Source organism: Hemicordylus capensis, chromosome 1, assembly GCF_027244095.1.
Source record: "Hemicordylus capensis ecotype Gifberg chromosome 1, rHemCap1.1.pri, whole genome shotgun sequence".
NCBI lineage: Eukaryota > Metazoa > Chordata > Lepidosauria > Squamata > Cordylidae > Hemicordylus > Hemicordylus capensis.
Genome location: NC_069657.1, coordinates 238,862,153 through 238,883,345, shown reverse-complemented (window position 1 = coordinate 238,883,345; position 21,193 = coordinate 238,862,153). Strand labels below are relative to the sequence as shown.

The 21,193-nt window shown below is 44.6% G+C and overlaps 1 protein-coding gene across 8 annotated transcripts in view; it reads left to right on the top strand.

The window, feature by feature from the left end:
- Positions 1–21,193, top strand: part of LOC128339987 (uncharacterized) — a 130,536-nt gene that overhangs the window by 48,046 nt on the left and 61,297 nt on the right. The window contains exons 2-11 of one of the 8 annotated variants that reach the window (XR_008313383.1): positions 2,250–2,715; positions 3,274–3,444; positions 3,677–3,844; positions 4,060–4,236; positions 4,460–4,587; positions 5,443–5,574; positions 6,319–6,413; positions 6,912–7,064; positions 7,168–7,263; positions 8,140–9,236. Coding sequence is in view for 3 of the 8 variants with exons in the window: in XM_053284563.1 (XP_053140538.1) it covers positions 2,652–2,715; positions 3,274–3,444; positions 3,677–3,844; positions 4,060–4,236; positions 4,460–4,587; positions 5,443–5,574; positions 6,319–6,413; positions 7,168–7,255 (1,023 nt within the window). In the remaining 5 variants the exon portion in view is untranslated. Of the gene's footprint in view, positions 1–2,249; positions 2,716–3,273; positions 3,445–3,676; positions 3,845–4,059; positions 4,237–4,459; positions 4,588–5,442; positions 5,575–6,318; positions 6,414–6,911; positions 7,120–7,167; positions 9,237–21,193 lie in introns of those variants that run through there. The other 7 variants (XR_008313384.1, XR_008313382.1, XM_053284563.1 and 4 more) reach the window with 7 other exon arrangements.

The following is a 21,193-nucleotide window of genomic DNA, read 5'->3' as shown; positions in this document are numbered from 1 at the left end:
TATAAAGATCAGTTATGGCTGAATTTAGTCTCCCTCTTCATGAAAGGATATCTTTCCATTTATCTCTCCGGTTGGTTTGTTTATTTTTTCATTATATAAGGAGGGGGACTATTAAAGGCTTAGCTGATTTCTGTCAATTACTTTATTGTGGCGTTTTGTACACCTGTTTAGGACGAGATGGGAATTTTGATTATTTATTGGTGGATATGTGGCTTTGTATTTACAATACACATACTATTTCTGTTATGGCAAAACTAGCGTGTTTTTTAAAAATTGTTTTCTTCTCCATTGATCAATCTTGTTTGGAATCGTTTGAATATATAGTTGCCTAATAACTAATTAAACTCAGGGGGAGTGTTCTGTGAGAGGTTTAGGTTCTATTTTCTCTGACGATTAGATTTATAGCTGAGCTTACAGATACTAATATGATTTTTGTATTGCTGTCTTCTGAACCTCTCATGGATTTTTTAGGAGGTAGCTGTGCTGAACTGCGTTTGGAGAAGACAGCCAGTATGAAGTGACTGATGTGATCTATGGTGTGCTTTGGGCGCAGAACCATGCAGAACCAGCTTATCTTCTGTCTGAGGGATCCTCCCCCTTTATTTTATTGGAATTATATAGTGCATTGAAGCACATTTAAAATTACATACTAAGACATATTTGAGACGTACATTTGAGATACATTTAAAACTACATCTCTATTTTAGAGTTCTTATTAGCAGGATTGAATTCGTGAATTCCGTTTAGATTCCTTCATCTCTTATTTATAACATTGAAATTTAAGTAGAAGATAGGTGCAACTGAACTTTATAACATTTGGTGGTGGTCTGCTGCTGAGGTTCCTGCAGTAAACCTGTTATACCCTTGTTTTGATAGAACAAGGATTTTAAAATTCACTGAACTCGTTTTTGGTTTTGCTAGATTTGTGGATTTTTTTTTTAGACAGGGAGCCATTTTCTCAATTATTTTGCTAATTTGCTAATAACTGCTTTGAAAACTTTTTGGTGCTCAAGTTAATTCTCGACTCTCTGTGGAAAAGGAAAGCTATTACCATGTTACATTCAAAAGAGGGTTGCACAATGCTGCATACAGCTTGAATCTGCTATAAGCGGCACTAATCATATACCCCAAAGGGAATGCAAAACGAAGTAATGCCATGCAAATAGGTGTGGTGGCCTTGTCAGTCCATTAGCACTGTGGTCACTGCTTTGACATGCCAACTTAGAATTGTGGGTAGGCCAGTTAGCTAGGGCCGGTGCCAGACTATTTTGCGACACCTCTGAGGTCTGCACTCTGCGCCCCTCTGAGTTCTGCACCCTAAGTGGCTGCCTAGTTGGCCTGATGGTAACACCGGCCCTGCAGTTAGCACTGAGGAGTGACTTTTAATAATTGGACAATCTGGGCAGGAGACCAAAGCTGCCTCCAAAAATAAAGAAAGAGGGTTTTCTGATTCCTTCTCATTCTTTTTCTCTAGTCATACTTCTAAAGTATTTTGGTTATCATGGTTATGGACAGAGGAGGCGCTCTTACCCGTGGACTTCCGGGCTGAAGTCCAGGGCATCCAGTCCCCTTGGGGGACCCCAAATCCTTTTTGTCTGTCCCAGGTGGTGTGGTCACGCTAAAAGTGTGTGTGAAATACTGTTTGTGTGTGAGAGAGGAGCCTTCAAAAACCTTTAGGTCTATGCTCCAAAATTCCCATGACCTCTCTTATTACACCTCCCCCTGCTTACTCATCGGTCACATGAGCAGAGGTGTTTTCTGGGAGCAGAAGCATATGCTTTTCTCTGCCGTGTTATAGTGTTGGATCACTATATTGACATAAAAAGAGAGAAAGAAAGCGTGCACATGTGCATCTGTGTTTGTGCTTGAGCTTTCTGTTAGTGAGAGAAACACAAAGGGTGCAAGATGTAAGTAGGATTTCATAGAGGTTTCGACTTTCCGATTCTATCATTCTCTTTGCGATTTCAGGACAGCCTTGGGGCTTCCTCCTCTCTGTCTTAGGCAAGCATCTTTTTAATAGAGATTTTCCTCAGGACATGCTCTGATGCTTCAATACACCTGTGTGTGTATCTTCATGAGTCCAGGTGCTGGACCATTCATTTGACCCTTTTAAGCAAAGGCTAGTGCCACCTACTGGCTGGACATATTAGAGCAACATTTCCAAGCAGGTGTCCCAAGCTCAGTCTAGGGGCAAAGAGCAGGAGGACCCTGCAAGCCCCACCTCTCATCTTCTTTCCACTCGGTTCTAGGCTGCAAAGGCTGCGGACCTTCCTGCGCAAGCGGAGGCCCAAGTCTGGTCCACCAGAAGGAAGCAGCAAAAGATAAGAAGAGGGTGCCACAGTGCCCATGGCTGCTCATCCCAAGAGCTGGCACTTGATAGCCTGCTGCAGAAAGCCAAGAGACCACCAGGATCTTGAACGGCAGGGGAGTTTTGGCATCAGCACTCCATCAGCCCCTCCCAGAACCAAATGGTACCATCTGTGCAGGCAGAGGGAGGCTGTCACTGTCAAGGATGGGGGAGAAGCACACAAACTCTGGCAGTGCTTCAGATTCCCAAACAAGCACTCTGAGAATCATAAGCTGCCAGAGACTCAGGTGAAGGAAGAGAAACCACCAAAGTCAGTGGACAGCTCAACAGAGAGGGTCTGAATATGGGAAGAAATGGGCCACACAAAAACAGGCATAGCTCGAGAGCACTTGGAAACCAGTCTGGAGGTGAGGAGATGCTCAGGATTGGGGGTGGGGGGGGATTCAGGGGTTGGGAATGGAGAATCTTAGAAATTGAGGCCAATAGGTGAGGATGGGAGGCAGAGCAGGTTTCCAGGTAGCTATACCTTCTGGAGAGCCCTTAAAACCTATCTGTTTGGCCTGGCATTTCAGGGTTTTTAATTTAGGAGAGCCCTTAAAACCTATCTGTTTGGCCTGGCATTTCAGGGTTTTTAATTTAGTTCTAATTGTTTTAATCTTAACCTGGTTTTCAGGGTTTTAATTGTTTTGATAGTTTAATTGTTTTTTAAGATGTTTTTAAATTTGGTGTTTATATTTGTATTTCTATTTTAATTGTTTTTAATGAATTCTGTTTTTTAATTGTAAACTGCCCTGAGCCAGCTTGGAAGGGCGGTATAAAAATCGAATAAATAAATAAATAAAATAAATAAAATACTCTTCCTAAACAATGAAGGTTTCAGTGAGAAGGAACTGGGTCCTTTTTAGAAGAAGGACACAGATGGGTGCATTAATATGTCTGCACTTTCTTCCTGTTCTTTCCCCCAGATTCATTAGGCAGCAGTATGCACTGCACCCTCATCTCCTCAGATGAATCAGAGCTGGAGGACCTAAAACTGGGTGAGGAGCTCATGGTGGACCACTCCACACAGACGGTCTGGGAAGACCTGAGCGATACTAGGAGGCAAAGCTCCAGAGCAGATTGGAACCAGTCTGGAGGTGAGAAGATGCTCAGGATTTGGGAGGGATTTAGGGGTTGGGAATGGAGACTCTTAGAAATTGAGGCCAATAGGTGAGGCTGGGAGGCAAAGCAGGTTCCCAGGTCGCTATACTCTTCCTAAACAAAGAGGGTTTTAGTGAGAAGAAACTGGGTCCTTTTTGGAAGAAGGACACAGATGGGTGCATTAATATGTCTGCACATTCTTCATGTTCTTTCCCTCATATTCATCAGTGAGCAGTATGCACTGCTCCCTCGTCTCCTCAGACCAATCCCAGCTGGAGGACCTTAAACTGCATGAGGAGCTAATGGTGCTCAGCCCAACAGAGCGGGTCTCCAGATGGGAAAACATGGGCTACACGGACAGCCAAAGCTCCAGAGCGGTTTGGAACCAGTTTGGAGGTGAGGAGATGCTCAGGAATTGGGGGGATTTAGGGGTTGAGAATCTTAGAAATTGAGGCCAATAGGTGAGGCTGGGAGGCAGAGCAGGTTCCCAGGTCGCTATACTCTTCCTAAACAAAGAGGGTTTCAGTGAGAAGAAACTGGGTCCTTTTTGGAAGAAGGACACAGATGGGTGCATTAATATGTCTGCACATTCTTCCTGTTCTTTCCCCCAGATTCATCAGTGAGCAGCATGCACTGCTCAGTCGTCTCCTCAGACCAATCCCAGCTGGAGGACCTTAAACTGCATGAGGAGCTAATGGTGGTCAGCCCAACAGAGCGGGTCTCCAGATGGGAAGACATGGGCTACACGGACAGCCAAAGCTCCAGAGCGGTTTGGAACCAGTTTGGAGGTGAGGAGATGCTCAGGAATTGGGAGGGATTTAGGGGTTGGGAATGGAGAATCTTAGAAATTGAGGCCAATAGGTGAGGCTGGGAGGCAAAACAGGTTCCCAGGTCACTATACTCTTCCTAAACAAAGAGGGTTTCAGTGAGAAGTACCTGGGTCCTTTTTGGAAGAAGGACACAGATGGGTGCATTAATATGTCTCCACATTCTTCCTGTTCTTTCCCCCAGATTCATCAGTCAGCAGCATGCACTGCTCCCTTTTCTCCTCCAGCTCCTACCAGTCTGAGGTGGAGGACTGCAAAGTGGATGAGGAGCTCATCAAAATCATCCACAGGCTTATGGAGGACAGAGAGGAGGTACGAAACCCCACATCCCAGGTGCTTCCTCCACAGGTTGCTTCCATATTCTGGACCTTTACCTTTCCAATTGCTTTTCTGCCATCAGATGGAAGGGAGGGGGGTGGGCAGGAACGGTGGTTCCACATGACATGTCACATAGGACTGTCACGGTGATATTCCCTGTGAAAATCAGCAATAACTCTCCCTACCGTCATGATCTTACTACATGATGAGACTCAGAATTAAGCCCCATTCAGCACCTGCTCCTTTATTTCATTTCTGCCTCCTCAGTCCTCACTCCTTTCTTTCCAAGTGGCTTCTGCAACTTGGGCTGATTCAGGGGCACACAAGTGAACAGGAAACAACTGAGACAAGTGGCAGAAGCGGAGAACAGAAGCCTATTTAAGGATTTCCTTTAAGGGACGGAAGTTCTGGGAAGCCTCCAGAGTGCCGTGCCTGGATATTCTGGCTCTGCCCTTGCATTTTAACTCCCAAATTGCACCACAAAGAGGGTGTGGAAAAAGACAAGAGGGCATCATTGGAATTACTGGAAAGTGCTGGGTTGCCCTGCCCTCCGTGTCATCTGGATCCCCTGAAAACAGTGAATGGATGAAATGTGTGCCTCCGGGACAAAATGACTGAAGCAGAAGCAGCCACCCAGCCCAGAACAGTTTCCATAGTAGCCTACAGGATCCCACCCCTTTTGATTCCATCCCCTTTTCAGTTCTGCCATCTCTCTGTGCACTAGCAGAATGCTATGCAGGGTGGGAAGGTCCTCATTTCTTCTCCCATTCAGAGCCACCGCGGGATGGGTGCTGGACTCTATCAGAATGTCCTCTCCTACGTAACTGCTTGACTCTCTTGCAACTTCAGAGAGCCAACAATCAGGATGAGGATGTCCATTTCCTCGCGGTCCTCTGTGCTTGCTGCAAGGCTGCATATAAGAGCGGCCAGGAGACTCTGGATCTCCCCTACACCAAAGGAGAATTGATAAAGGCAATCGTGGTGAGTGAGAAAGAGGACCAGAAATCGGGTGAAAAAATGGAAGCTAAATAAGGGGTGGGACTGGGAGGTCAACACATTTGTGTAATCAATGTGGACTCCGCCTTTTAACACCAAACTGCTCCCAGGGCAGCTCACAAGCTTATCTTGAGCAGGTTCTGTAAAAGTAAGGCTTGCGGATTTGCTAGAGAGTAGGACAATGCAGCCATTTGGAACAGGACCACTAAGTCCATTTAAAAACAGCCACAAGACTGTGGAGTACTTGTAATTCCCACTCAAGTGAGTTACAGTAAGTGGTCGATCAAGATATAAACAAGTGCTTTGGACGGAAGGTTGGGTGAGGTTCAAGGAAAGCTCAAGAGTGGGCTCTGTGACGTTCGTGTGCGTGCGCAATGCACTCCTGGGAGGTTTTGCAAGCAACGCCGGGGAAGGGGCGGCAGGGAGGTATCCTGCCACCCCAATTACTCGTAAGTTTATGGCGCAAAGCGGGAAAGCAGCAGGAGGGGTAAGTAAACCCTCCTGCCGCGCTTAAAGGTACCCCACACCTCATTGCCGGACCACAGTTGGCAGTTCCGTGCACACCCCTATTTCTCAAGTCTGGCTTTGGACCACTGTTGCAGTGAGCCATGGCGGGGTTCAGGCAATTCTTCTTTGGGGGGAATCCGGAAAGACTCCCAGCCATTCTGTCAGAAACCCCCCATGTCATCAGGATGTATAAATATTTAGCCCCTGATGTTTCCTTCTCAGGCCAGAGCAGCAGAAACGCTTGGGAGCTGTGGAGCCGGAGACGGCAGGAGGATGGAAGAATACTGGCCTATCTCAATGCAGCCAGAGTTGGGGAGGTAAGAAGATTCCTCTGTGTGGCTCCCTTGGGTGCTAGAATGGCCCGTTGTCCCCCTTTTTGAGAGTGTGAGAATGGGCAGAGGCATCTTCATCACTTTCTGCATTCAAGAAGCGCCAGAATCAGCATTAGGACATCTTGACACAGACCTCTCCAGAGACACAGTGGGCTAAATAACTGCAGTGCATGTTAGTTCATGCAAATGCGACTTTCAACCTGCTGTAGTGGCATGACACCTTGATAAGATAATGATGATTACTTTAGTTTGGAATATCTACATCTATCAGTGCACATGGTCCGTTACTGAGTAGCCTGAGCAGAAGAGCAGGTCCTTCCCCAAGCACCTTGCCATCTCAGTTCTGACTGTGGAGGAGATCAAAGAAGGAAGGAATGAAGAGGGAAAATAGGAGAAGCAGTGCTTATGAGCTGAATGCATGTGAATCAAGTTGCACATCTTTGGGCTTCAGGGGAATTAATTGAGGCTGATTCTTGATTTTAGGTTTTCAGGGAGATCTTTAATAAAGATCAGCAAAGATCCTTCCTGAGGACCACGATTTGGGCCATTAATCATCCCCTCCACAGGGTTAAGGAGGCTGGACTGATCCTGCTGTACTCCCTCCTGGGCAAGGCCGATGCACTGATGGGGTATGAGGTCAGCCACTGGTTAAGCTGCATGGCAGTGGGGGTGGGGGGTGGCATGTAATCAAAAAGGGCCTCTGATTCTGGCGGGGTGGGCATTTTCCCCATCTTTCCAGGAGGTGGAAATCAGGAGGAAAATCTGGCATTGTCTCCGCCAATTCAAGGACAGCAAAGGGCTGCCGAAGAACTCCAAGGTCTCTATGAAAACCAAGGTAATCTCTATTTCCAAGGAATTGGGGAGGGTAAAACCACATCCCTGGAGTCACAGTGCAGGTAGAAGTACTTTCCCCCACCCAAAGCCATCCCCTGTAACCTTAGCTGGTCTCAGGTGTTAAAGGTCCCAAACATATTGCTGTAATGTTTGTGACCCAGACTTCTCAAGGGATCATGTCTTGATTAGTCAGAAAACCTTATGCAAGTTCTTGCATTGTCAATCCTTTTAAGGCCACATGCACATGTGCAGTGCATCCTGGGAAGATGGAACCTTTGGGAGAGAAATTCCTATAGTTCCTCGCTTTTTCGGGGCTACAGGCTCAAGGCCACATCCAGGGACCTCAGATCTAAATCTAGTGATCCTATTATGAATGTCACCCTCCCAGCCACCCTCTCCTCCTGCTGCCAGGACCCAGAAATTCAATGTGGACCTAATGCAGAATTCGGGTGAAATTTCTGAATGTGGATGCTTATCTAGAAAATGAATCCACTAACGTGGGATTATTTTCAGAGCCAATTTTCAGCGGCCCACCTAACTAACTTCCATGGCACTTAATACAAGCTACGGCTATGACTTGCTTTCTAGCTGCATCTTTTATATGCTGTGGCCCCAAATGATTACTACCACAGGACTATTCTAGAAAAAAATACCAGCCATGACATAGGTCCAACAGGGTTCTTTCTGCGAAAAAACTCACTGCTTTGGAAGCAGATGGTACTATTTGCTTTGAGAGCCTGAATGCTAACACCAGCTCCACATACAACTCCTCCACTTATTACATTAGGAGTTCTACAGTGATTCCCATCCCTAACACTTTCCTTAGTCAAATGGTGCTGGCATCATTCTATTTTTCCTTCTCTTCTCTCCCATTCAGTTGACTTACTGATGGACCTTGGCAGTGAAGCTAAGCTGCCTACCCTCCCATGACACCTTCTTCCTTCCCTCCCATGACACCTTTCCTTCGTAACATGAACGTAATATTTATTCGGTCCTTGACCAGCAGTATTACAGGTACAGACATAAAAACATAAACTATACATTAGCACATATTTTACAAAGAATATAACAGTATTTAGCCGCAGTTCTAATTTTATCTTCATCACATAGAGAAAATAAAAACCTCAATGAAACATCATCTGCTCTTCCATTAAAATTTATCAGAAGGGGAGAAAGTAGCTTTCCTCTGGCTTCATCATAGAAGCTACAATGTAAAAAGGCATGTGCTATTGTTTCAACACAGCTCTTATCACAAGGACATACACGATTCACCAGGGGAATTCCTGCATATCTACCAAACAGAACTGCAGACGGAAGGACATCCAACCTGGCCAGCATCATGGCTCGTCTATATTCAGGAATCGTAACTACCTGGAGATAGAGGGCCAAATTAAATCCACTCAATTGGTCACCCAGGAACGATCTTTTAGATATCTGGGAAATTTCATATTGCAATTCAATGTCCATTAGGCGTTGAATAATTTGGATACGAGCTCTGTCGTAACCAAGCTCCTGTATGGCCTCTAAGGAGTAGCCACAGCGGGCCAGCTTATCAATGGCCTCAGTGTGCCATCTAAATTTAAAGGAGTCCTGTTTTAGAAAAGCAACCAAACCCTCCTGCAAATAATAAATTTTTAACCAGTAAAGAATAATGACTCTCCATAAGCATGTCTGTAGCCTAATCATTCCGACCTCTCTTCTCAGAGCCACCGTGGGGGCACATCTGGGAACAGCCAGTACAGCTCTTAAAATTTTTGACTGCAGTGCCTCCAACGGGTCAAGATTTTTAACTATGCCCAACAGAGCTCCATAAAAAAGTTGAGGCAAAACCTTTGCCAAGAATAGACTTGTGGTTTTAAATTGTTTTTAAAATGTCTGTTTTATTTTGTTTTATGTTTTTGTAAACAAAATAAATTTTCACTCAAATGAAACTTGATGTGGATACATGGATCTCCTTAGCTAACATCATTTGGAGTACAATAAACATAATTAAAATGAATCTTCTTCCCCGTTTGATTTATGTATTAAGGGGTCTCCTCTTATTCATTCCCCAAAGATCCTTCAGACACTTTCTCAAGCTTTTCTGCCACTTTATATGGCATAATGATTTTATGGATATTTTAATCTGGTTTTATGTTTTAACCAGTAAATTCTTGGTTTGTTTTATTCTTGGTTTGTTTTATGCAGTAAACCACCTAGAGACTTTGGTAGTGGGTAGAATACAAATTTACTAAATACATACATACATACATACATACATACATACATACATACATACAATCTCAGTTTTTCCCTTCATAGCTTACAGTTACCAGTCCTAGAAGGGGATCTTAATTTCTCAGCTATCTTACAACATCATAGAACAAATTGGCTTAGTTGGATCTTTAAATTAAAATATGATCTTCCCAACCCTTCAGCATGGTCCACTCTTGAGGTTTGCATGTTTAGCCTCTATCAATCAGACCTGTGTTGGGCTCCAGATTTTAACAGACTGGAGCTACCTGTTCTCCTACCATCAAGACTTTGAGAGAAGCATGTTTATGCTCTGTGCTGACATAATGACTCTGATCCTTACATGACAAAATGACTCTCTGATATAATCCTGCAGTCAAAACATCTTGTATTATGTTTATGGATAATAATGGGGCCAGAAATCATCTTCTAACTCTTGACCAGATATTAGACATCGATCACAATTTCCCACCTTTTGTGCATACAGGATGATCTGCCCCTGACAGCTCAATAGCAATACCTGCAGCTGAAACACACTATAACTTCCAGATTCTAAGTGCTTCTGAGGTCCCTAAAGTTTTAGAATATATCATTTGCATTGCTGACCTGCTGAAACCAAACATATCCATATACCGTGGATACGTCACATGATAAGTCTGACTTATTGCTCCTATGTGCCGAGCAACATGAGGAGATATTATTATTATTATTATTTTTACATTTATATCCCGCTCTTCCTCCAAGGAGCCCAGAGCGGTGTACTACATACTTGAGTTTCTCTTTCACAACTGAAAGTAGGTTCACAACTGAAGTAGGTTAGGCTGAGAGAGAAGTGACTGGCCCAGAGTCACCCAGCTAGTTTTATGGCTGAATGGGGATTTGAACTCGGGTTTCCCCGGTCCTAGTCCAGCACTCTAACCACTATACCACGCTGGCTCACCAGATCCTTCCAGTCAAATGGACCAATGTTCTAGGAAGCAAAAAATCCTCTACACTAGAAGATCATTCACACGACTAAATCAGCTGGGACTGGGGAGAAGGCAGGAGCCCACCTGACCTCCCCCACATGAATGGTGGCTCCTCCTGGCTCTGCCACTTGCATGCCCAGAAGAATGGCATGGTGGCAAGTGGCCAATCGCACGGGAATCAAGAGCAGGGGGGAGTGAACTGGACCTCCTAGAGTCCCACAATGCACTGTTTGAGTTGCATGGTGCATTTGGGAAATTACCACTGCGGGGCCACTCCCCCTCCCTCCTCCCCCCAGTTCTATGGAAATGGTGGCTGTGGCAGCCAAAGCACCCCACGGCCTGGGCATGAGGTAGGAAGTGCATATCCCTCCTACGACTTCACTTTTAGCCTGGGAATGAAAGCAGAACTATCTGGGGTGGAGTGCTGGGATCGAGAGTGATCCTGGCACTGCGCACAACCCACCCTACCTGGGGTAGCCCTGTCCTGCCCCTGTTGGGCTGGTCGTATGAATGATCACTGATTCTTTAATTGAAGCTCATCCAATAGATTTTCTCCACCTATTGGATACCGTAATGTTTATTTCATAAACATATCACTGCTTTCTCCCTTATATTGATGCTGTGATGTTGCCAAAGGTTCTCCAATTCATATGATATGGTGTTGCAATATAAAAACTCCCTTTTGGCAAGAAGTGATTGCTTACATCAACCTAGTTTTGAATTCTGATTTTAGATTTTGTGACAATCTGTAATTAATCCTTCTTCGTCATCTAATAAGCTTCTCTTATTCATTTCTCTTGTGAAACTTCTCTTGTGGTAGCAGATCATGTCTCTCCTTTTGCAGTATGTCAAGCCTTCAGTTTATCAGTAGATGCAGGGGTGGATGAATGGATAGGCAAAGTAGGCACTTGCCTATGACAGCAAATCAGAGGGGCGGCAAATTGGCCCGACTCTAAGACAATATGGATCTTGTGTTGCCGATATGGATCTTGTGTTGTCGGCAATATGGATCTTGTGTTGTCGGCAGTCAGCGTCGAGGTCCGGAGATGGGGTGCAAAAGACGGGCAGTGTGTGGGAGGAAGAGATGCAAACTTAGAATCCTGGCAAGGAGGCTCCTCCGCCCGGGTCCCAGTGATACCTCTCGGCTGTGCTAGCATGAGGGGTGGCTGCTGGGGAGGGGCCAAAGGAGACAGGGAAACAGCTTGAAGTCCTGGATGGGGCCAAGCACAAGCTCCCAGCCCTAGAGCAGGGCGGCAGTGGTGCTGTGCTGCCTGCTGCTACTGCTACTTCCCCAAAGGGACTGTCTGTTTGCCTCATGCTGCCGGAGATCGTAGCTGTTGCTGCTTAATCTGCAGTGCGCTACTCCCATTGCAAGAAGAAGAAATAGGAGGAGAGAAGACCCCGAGTGGGGAGAAGTGGAAGGCTGAGAGACCGCTCAGCAGCCCTTGCCCCACCACCTCGCACAGTTTGACTCCAGCTTTCCCTCCCTATTGCTGCTGCTTCAGCAGCCTCAGTCAACTGCCATGCTGGAGGACCAATGCAAAGGAGACTCAGGAGGAGGAGGAGGTTGAGGAAGCACTGGGCTGGCTCTGTTGAATTTCATTTCTGCATGTGATGCATAGAATACTATATACAAAGTAGTTTTTTCGTGTTGAGAGTTTAACAGAGAGGGGTGGCAAATCCTTGGTTGCCTACGAGTGGCAAAAAGGTTAATGAGCACTGAGTGGATGGAAGATTTCTCTGACCTGGCTTCATCTGAATTCACAACTTACTGTTCTACGCTCAAAGAAGAATCTCATACCAAGATTCGGCAGGTGTATTTAGATTTGTGTAATTTCTTCCAGACTGATAATTATCTTTATCCCTTCATCCTCCTTTCCCATTTGTTTTTGGTTTTGTTTTTTTTTCATATCCCCACCTTGTTGTTGTAATGATTTGTTTTAACATGGAAAAATTTGTGTAATACAAATAATATTTTTCTTTAAAAAACTTTTAATTGCTTTAACTGTTGTTTGATGGTTTTATTTGTTGTAGCACTTGTAGAAATGTAATAAACAAAACTATTACATCTCTCATTTATATGTTTGCAGGAATGGCTATTGTGAGTTTGACTTAGATTTAAATGCTTGAGTACCTCAAGTACAGCCCCGATAATGCAATAATTTATAAATATTATTTTCAGTTAGAATACACATAACTTTGTTGATTTAACTCACCCAAGACCCTTGGTTTCATTGTTACTGGACACAACATGATATTTTCCAGAATAACTAAATTTCTGGGCACAACTCAAAGTGTATAGTAAACACTAAACAGCTTGGCACCTGGCCAGGGTCATAGCTACAATGCAGACAGGGGGGTTGAATGTTTGGGGGCTGCACGTGTTTGGGGGCCACCTGCCCCCTCCCTCTACTGGGTGCTCAGCCACAACTTGCACTGGCCATTGCTGGCAGCTGTGCCTGTTTGGTGAGGGAGAGCTTCCCCAATGCCAGCGAGAGCAAGTCTGCCTTAAAAGGGCCCACCTATTCTCACTGGGGTCAGGATGTCACTGCCTCACTGAGCAGGCATGGCAGCCACACTGGCTTGATGGCATCATGAGGCCACATTGGCTAAAATGAGAAAGGCCCTTCAAGAGCTCTTAGCATTCTGTAAGCCCTGGAAATGCAAGCTCTTGAGAGGTCACAGGGCCATTTGGGTTTTCTTCTGATATTTCTCTCTCTCCCCCTTGTTTGTTTTTCTTTCCGTTTACAAGCTTATCTGTTCTATGTACCCAGGGAGCTCCCCACTCATTCTTGAGTAGTCCTTTTTTGAAAGACATTCAACCACCTGCATTCACTATTAGAGGGAATGAGAATTCTAGCTCCCATAAACGTTTAATATTCTTAACCCTTTTTCCATAACAATGCTAGACTAACAAACAAATTTGCCAGATAAATAGTTAAAGCACAGTTCATGAGGATACTTGTGTTAAGGTTGACACTACCAAAACCCAGGCCATTAATTACAGTCTATTAGCCCATCATGGCACAAGCGGTACAGCAACCAGCCTCAGAATTGACAATGAAGACATTGAAGTGGTGGATAGCTTCTACCTTTTAGGATCAACCATCAACGGTAAAGGATCCAGCAGTCAAGAAATACGCCGCAGACTAGCACTTGGTAGGGTTGCAATGAATGCCTTGGAAAGGATGTTTAGATGCCGTGACGTGTCTATATCCACAAAGATTAGAATCCTTCGGACAATGGTTTTTCACGTGACACTCTATGGATGCGAAAGCTGGACTTTGAAGAAGAAAGATAGAAAAGCATTGACGCTTTTAAACTTTGGTGCTGGAGAAGACGTTTGAGAATACTATGGACAGCTAGGGAAACAAACAAATGCAGCCTAGAACAAAACAATTCAGAATTTTCACTTGAGGCACAAATGACCAGGCTCAAACTATCATACTTCGGACACATTATGCAAAGACCCAGCTCCCTTGAGAAGTCCATAATGCTGGGGAAAGTTGAAGGAAGGAGAAGAAGAGGACGACCAGCAGCAAGGTGGATGGACTCGATTACAACAGCAATGAATGCACCAATGAGAGTCATTAAAGGCCAAGTTGAAGACAGGTCATCCTGGAGAGAATCTATCTATGTGGTCGTGAAGAGTTGACAGCTACTTGATGGCACTTAATCAATTAATCAATCATTAGCCCATCATACTATTCTTAGACAATAGTTCTATAATACATAACAATAAATAGAATAGAATATATTTTAGGTAACTATAAATGGTTCAAGCAACTCAGAAAGCCTGTTTAGCCTATGGCTGCAATAAAAGAACTACTCTTACAACCCAGAAAGCCAGGACTATAGGTACATCCGTTGTTTTTGTAATCCTACAGAGTTCTATATTTGCAGCCCCCAATATTATCTGTTTAGCATTTAGCCGTTTTATGTGACATGATAACAGACCTTCAGATGACTGAAAACTGCTACACTATTTCTGAATTCTTGAGCTACATGAGGCTGCCCCCTGAATAACACAATGTAGGCATTGTATTTTTGAGGGAGGAATAATGGCCAAGTTCCAAAGAACCATGTGACTAGTTCCACACACCCAAGAAGTGGGCACGTTCTCAAAAAGTAGCCCCCTGGACTTCCAGTGGGCTCTTCCGGCTGAAATGGCAGCTTCCCCGTGTGCTCCGTGGGCCCCCACCTGCATCCTAAAAATCCGGTCCTTTAATGAGCTCATTAAGTACTGATTATCACCTTCAGAGAAAGCTCACATCTGTAGCTACCTATTTCGCATATCAGATGGCTTGCTGAAGCTCCAGCCCCTGCTATATTTGACTTCAAACAAGGGACTATCGAGCAACAGGTCCTCCTCGCTTCTCCCTCCCCCTCCAGCCGAATCTTTCTTATCTCCTCTTCCCTCCTTATCTCCTGGGACACAGAGACTGTTATCATTGCCATTGTTATTCTGCTTCCTGAGAGAGTTGGTTGGCATCCCTGGCTGTTTCTGAGAGAGCGGGAAGGTGCAGATTTGCATACTTGGAGAGACGGAGGAAGGAGGGCCGCACCACTTGGCAGAATAACAGTTGTGGGATTTGAGGTGGAGGAGATCAAGTAAAGCTCCTTTGCTGTCTCAAAATTAGTCTTTGGAGCGGGGGGGTGGGATCCTCTCCTGTCTTTGCTTTTTCTCCTGAATAACTCCTTGAGAGATGAGAGCCCAATGGAAGAGGACAAAAAGAGAAGGATCATTTGCCATTGTTTTAAGTGGGCAATATAGAATTACGGAGGAGGAATTGGCTTAGTCTACAAATTTAAATATCTAAAGCAGGTTACAATAAATCATCAACACCCTCCCCTCAGCCATTCTTAATAGTAGAGCAAGAAGAGGACAGAAGGAAAGAGGGCGGCAACCTGGAGTCAAGAAGTAAACGTAAGGGAGTCCCCAAAAGTGGAACTAAAGCAGTCCCCAAGATGTCAAGCTCAGACAGCACGGCTGAGGAAGGGGTAGATACCAAAGCCCTCTTCTCCCTTCTTAAGGAAGTGGCAAGTGCCACTCCCTTCTTAAGGAAGTGGCAAGTGACAAATGGGTCAGGAGGCGATTAAGGCAGAGATAGGTGAAATCCGGACCTCCATGGAACAGCTCACTTCCAGGGTACAAGAAACTGAGGAACGCATCTCAGCAGTAGAGGATAGAGCCTCCATTATGGAGGCCTCTCCTACAAACCAATCATGAACTGGCATCTTTTAGAGATAAGCTGATTGATCTGGAGGGTCGCAACCGAAGAAATAATCTGCGTTTAGTGGGGGTGAAAGAAGGCTCAGGAGACCGCAACATGATTGACTTTGTCACCACTTTACTACATCAAGCCTTGGACCACCCCAATGACTACAAACTTGAGACTGAGAGAGCTCATAGAGCCCTGGGGTCCACCCCAGCAGGAGGTGCTCCACCTCGGGCCATCATTTTCAAACTGCTGAGATTTACAACCAAAGAAGTTCTCTTAGCAAGGGCCAGAGAGAAAGGTTCTCTTTGATGGGGCCCAGATAACAGTCGGATCTATCTATTTCATGATTTCCCAAAGGCAGTCGTGGATCAAAGGAAGAAATTTCAACGCTGCAGGATTTGGGCTGGAGAAAAGAATGTAACCTGCTTTTTCAAATATCCTGCCATTCTTTGCTGCATCCAGGAAGGCAGAATGCATTGCTAAAGCGACCCGGCCCAAGCTGAAGCTTTCCTGTGGAGTTTGCAAGCAAACGGCTGACTCTTATTTACATAGGGTTTCTCGCAAGCAATCTTTCCTTTCTCTCTTTACAAGGAGTCTGATGTGTCCTATTTCTTCTCAAGTTTGAGATGCTGGTTTTTCTTTCTTCCTCTTAGGCTTAAAGTGCTAACTTTGAGTATCGTTCGGATGTGTGCTGGAGGCTCCAAGGGAGCTTATGCAATGTTCAATAGGTCAAGGGCTGCTGAATACCCAGGAGTGGTCAACCAATATCCTGCCATGAGCATAATGTTCAATCTTATGTTTTTCACCTCTGGGCGGGGAGAGACTTGTTCTTTTGGTAATATCTGGACATTGTGTGTGCATGTACAGTCGAGCAGGGGTCTTTCCAAGACTGCTTCTGTGAAGATGCAAGTCACTAACCCTGGAGATTCGGCTGCTGTCGGGCCTTTCGACGATGATGGCAAGAACAGAGACTACTCCTGGATAACTACTGGCCTTTGCAGAGAGTGGGCGGAAGCTAGAGCGATAGATCACTAGGAGGGTGAAGTTGATTCCAAGTTTGGAGTTGTTGTATGTTAGTGTCGTACTGGATGTGGGATGGGGGTGGGTGGGTAGTAACTGGGAATTTGCCCCATAGCTGGCCCTTCTGGAAAGTCTAATAATGTTTTCCTCACTTTTCTTTTGCTTCTATCCCCCAATTCTCTCCTTTTTGCTATTTTTCATTTCCCCACTCTACTGTCTCATAACCACCTTTCTCACCATTGCTTTCACACCTACAAATGCTAGAATGGTTAACCCGACATACATTGTGTTTTACAAGAGCTCGAATCAAGTGTTTTCTATTCTGTTTTCTAATATACTTATGTTGAGTTTTGATGAAGACCTGTTTTGGATGGTATACAAGGACCCCCTCCCCCCCGCTGATGCACTGGAACGGAACTTCCCGAATGAGACTTGTCCTCTGGCATTAGCTGTGGGACTCCAGGTCATGGGCCTTAATGATTCAAGATCGGGAAGGGTGAGCCTGCGAATGAGACCAGCTGGGTCTAGAATATTAAGTGCTAGGGCTATAGATTCTCGGGCACTGTATGTCCTTAAAATATGAATTTTAAGGACATACATTAATACATACAGGACATATGAATTTAATTACCTTCAATGTTATGGGACTAGGAACACCACAAAAAAGAACCCAAATTCTTAGGTATTTAAAGAGACAAAATGTAGATGTGGCCTTCCTACAAGAAACACATATGGCAGCAAAAGACATTCACAGGCTTAAACGGAGCTGGGTGGGCCATGTTTTGGGGGCGGGGTCCTCTTCAAAGTCAAGAGGGGTGGCAATCCTAGTACATAAGTGCATCATGTTCAACCCCCTTAATGTAGAGGCAGACCCCCTAGGAAGATTTATCATTGTGGAAGCCCAGATTGAGCCAAAAACCATCCTTTTGGTTAATGTGTATGCCCCAATGAAGATTGCCCCTCTTTTTTACAGCTTTACACGCTAAGCTTCTTGCAAGGGAGAACAGTAACTTAATTTAAGGAGGAGACTTCAACGAGGTTCTGAATCCTCTAATAGCAATAGCAATAGCACTTACATTTATATACCGCTCTATAGCTGGAAGCTCTCTAAGCGGTTTACAATGATTTAGCATATTGCCCCCCAACATTCTGGGTACTCATTTTACCGACCTCGGAAGGATGGAAGGCTGAGTCAACCTTGAGCCCCTTGGTCAGGATCAATCTTGTAACCTTCTGATTACAGGGCGGCAGTTTTACCAGTGCACCACCAGGGGCTCTGCTCTAATGCAGGGATCCTCAGCGTTGGGCCCCCAGATGTTCTTTGACTTCAACTCCCATAATCCCCAGCCAAAGCCACTGGGCCTGGGGATTATGGGAGTTGAAGTCCAAGAACATCTGGGGGCCCAACGTTGAGGATCCCTGCCCTAATGGACAGGAGCACAGGGCATTCTGTGTTATCTAAATCTCGTGTTCTGTTAAATAGTTTTATGAAGGACCTTAGCCTCTACAATGTATGGAGATTACTACACCCCAAAGACAGGGACTTTACTTTCCTATCAAAACCCCATAAGACAAGCTCTAGGATTGACTTCTGGCTCTTGTCCCCAATTTTGGGGAAACAGGTAATTGCATGTGATATTGGCCCACTCATTATCTTGGACCATGCACCTGTGGTGTTAAAAATACAATTGGCAGACAGTGGAGACCAGAAGCAGAAACATTGGAGACTAAATACATCCCTGTTAAAGGACCCCAAATTCATTACAATGATTGGATCTGAAATTCAAGAGTTTTTGAAGTTTAGTAGAAAACCTGAGACTAGCTTGGAACTTCTTTGGGATACCCTCAAGGCTTACTTACGAGGGAGAATTTTAGCCTTTGCCTCATATTTTAAAAAGGAACAGCTCAAGAACATTAAAGAATTGGAAGAGAAACTCAAAGCGGCTTGGTTGGAATACAATACCAGCCCAGCCCCTCGTTCCTACTCTAGTCTCCTGAAGCTACAATATGAAGTGAATCTATTACATGCCAGGCAGGCTGACTTCCTTCTAGCTTGCTCCAGGCAAACGTACTGGGAATCAGGAGAAAAAGCTGGCAAACTACTGGCCTTTAGAATCAAACAAATACAAAATCGTTCCCATATAGCAGGCATCAAAGACAGTAATGGGCATTTACATACTGATAATAAGGCAATTAATGCAGCATTTGAAAATTTTTACTTAGCACTATACAATCATATCCCCTCCTATGGGTGTGAAGAGATCCAACTTCCTAGATAAAATTCAGATTCCGACCCTCACTGATACACAAGCCACACATCTTGCCGTACCCATATCCTTGGCTGAAATCCAGGAAGCAATTAAAAAAATTAAACCTGGAAAGTCTCCAGGCGAGGATGGGTACCCGTCTGATTGGTACAAAACATTCTCTGATAACCTAGCCCCACTGCTGGCTGAGGTGGCCACCGAAGCTGCAAATACACATGAATTGCCTAAAACGATGTATGTAGCAAATGTGTCTCTTATACCAAAGCCACAAAGGGACTTGCAACAATGTGAAAATTATAGACCAATATCATTACTGAATGCTGATGTCAAAATCTTTGCTACAATCTTGGCAACCCGTCTTAATAGCTGTGTACATACAATTATACATCCAGGACAGGTTGGCTTTATCCCTAAGCGGCAGAGAGCAGATAATGTACGTCTGGTTCATAATCTTATCCACATTACATCCCGTAGGACTGACCAGGCTCTGCTGCTGTCCCTTGACGCTGAAAAGGCCTTTGATAAAGTACATAGAGACTTCCTCTTGGCAACTCTTGAGAAATTTAGATTCCCTACCTCTTTCGTAAATTGGGTGCGGACAATCTATAAAATGCCTTCAGCTAGGATCAATACTAACGGCCAACAGACGGGACCCATCTGCCTTCAGTGTGGGGTCAGACAGGGCTGTCCCTTATCTCTATTGCTCTTCGGCTTGGCCCTTGAACCTCTGGCTTGCTCAGTGAGGCAAAATGCAGGTATTAAGGGGATCAAGGTAAATGGACAAGAACATAAAATTGCATTATATGCAGATGACACCCTCTTGTTTCTTTCCAAACCACAGGAATCCGTCCCTAAACTTTCCCCCTTGCTCCCCCTTCTTTCCTCTCTGTTGAAGCAGCGAGTAGCTGCTGAGCTTAGAGACAGAACACAGGCATCATGATTTTAGCAAAATGCAATCATCCCTTCCTCTGAATCATAGTCCTCGGGGACCGAATCAGGGAGTACCTTTGAGCATAGTGATGCTCCACAATTTTACCAGCTCTTGAGCAGAACAATTGCAAAATTGTTTGGTAAACATATGAGCCTTCTGAGGGCCACAGTATTACTCCTGACAGTACCTAGTCATTCTGCTCTTCCTGAGCTCAATTTTCCCCATACTGATTCCAACCCTTAAGAATACTCTGCAACGGGGTGCAAGACGTCTCTTTGCGCTTCGATACACAGGAACCCATTGCCCTCTCGTTCCGGTCTTATCTTTGATAGTCTTAGCCAGTTTGGTCTTCAAGTCCTAGGTCCTTCTTTCCACGTAGGCTGAGCTTTGAGGATGATGAGGGGTATGAAATTGCAGTTTTACCCCAAGAGCTTTACAAACTGTCTGGATGACCTGTACTTCACTCGACAACAAGCTCTCCTCTATGATTAGAGTGCTGTATTTCATTCAATAACAAGCTCTCCCTTGCTACTGCTGAGATTAGTGGGCACGACATGAAGAAAAACAAAAAGAGGATTAGATCTCCTTTAGAGGGGCAGCCTGACAGGCAAAAGAAGAAGCTGAAAAACTTAAAGATTGATCAATATTTAACGACTTTGGGAAATGTAAGTACTGACCTACCTTTGGAAAATAGATACTCGGAGCTAATTGATTTGTGTGAAAACATTACAGCTGAGCAGACACACGACACACTTTCGCTGCGTAGTAACGAACTGTCTACTGATTTACTAAATTTGCCAACAGCTGGAGGTTCTCCAGCTCTGCAGGAATTTTTAAGGACTTATAAGCATATTAATAATAATAATAATAATTATTATTATTATTATTATTATTATTATTATTATTAACACAGGCAGGAATCTTTGACCAACTCTCCAGAGGTGAAGCGGGTTCCTTTGAAGCACTGTCCTGTGGACAGTGACGCTCTTTTAAAAGCTTACAATATTTCAGCTGAGTCGTTCCTTTTCGTTTTAAAGAAACTGTCAGCTCTGGAAACCTCTTTAGCCAAGGTCATAAGTCTCTTAATTCCTAAAGAAACTCATGGCAAGCAACAAGCTTCAAGGAAGCGGATGGAAGTTGACAAACAATTTTCAAGTTTAGTCCTAGAGAAGGAAACTGTTCAACTTAGGTCTTCTGGGGAAGGGAGTTCAAATTTTTCAGACAGAGTGCTGCAGACAAAGATGGTGTCCCTCTCAATAGTATGGAACCCCCTAAATAGTAACCATTGGAT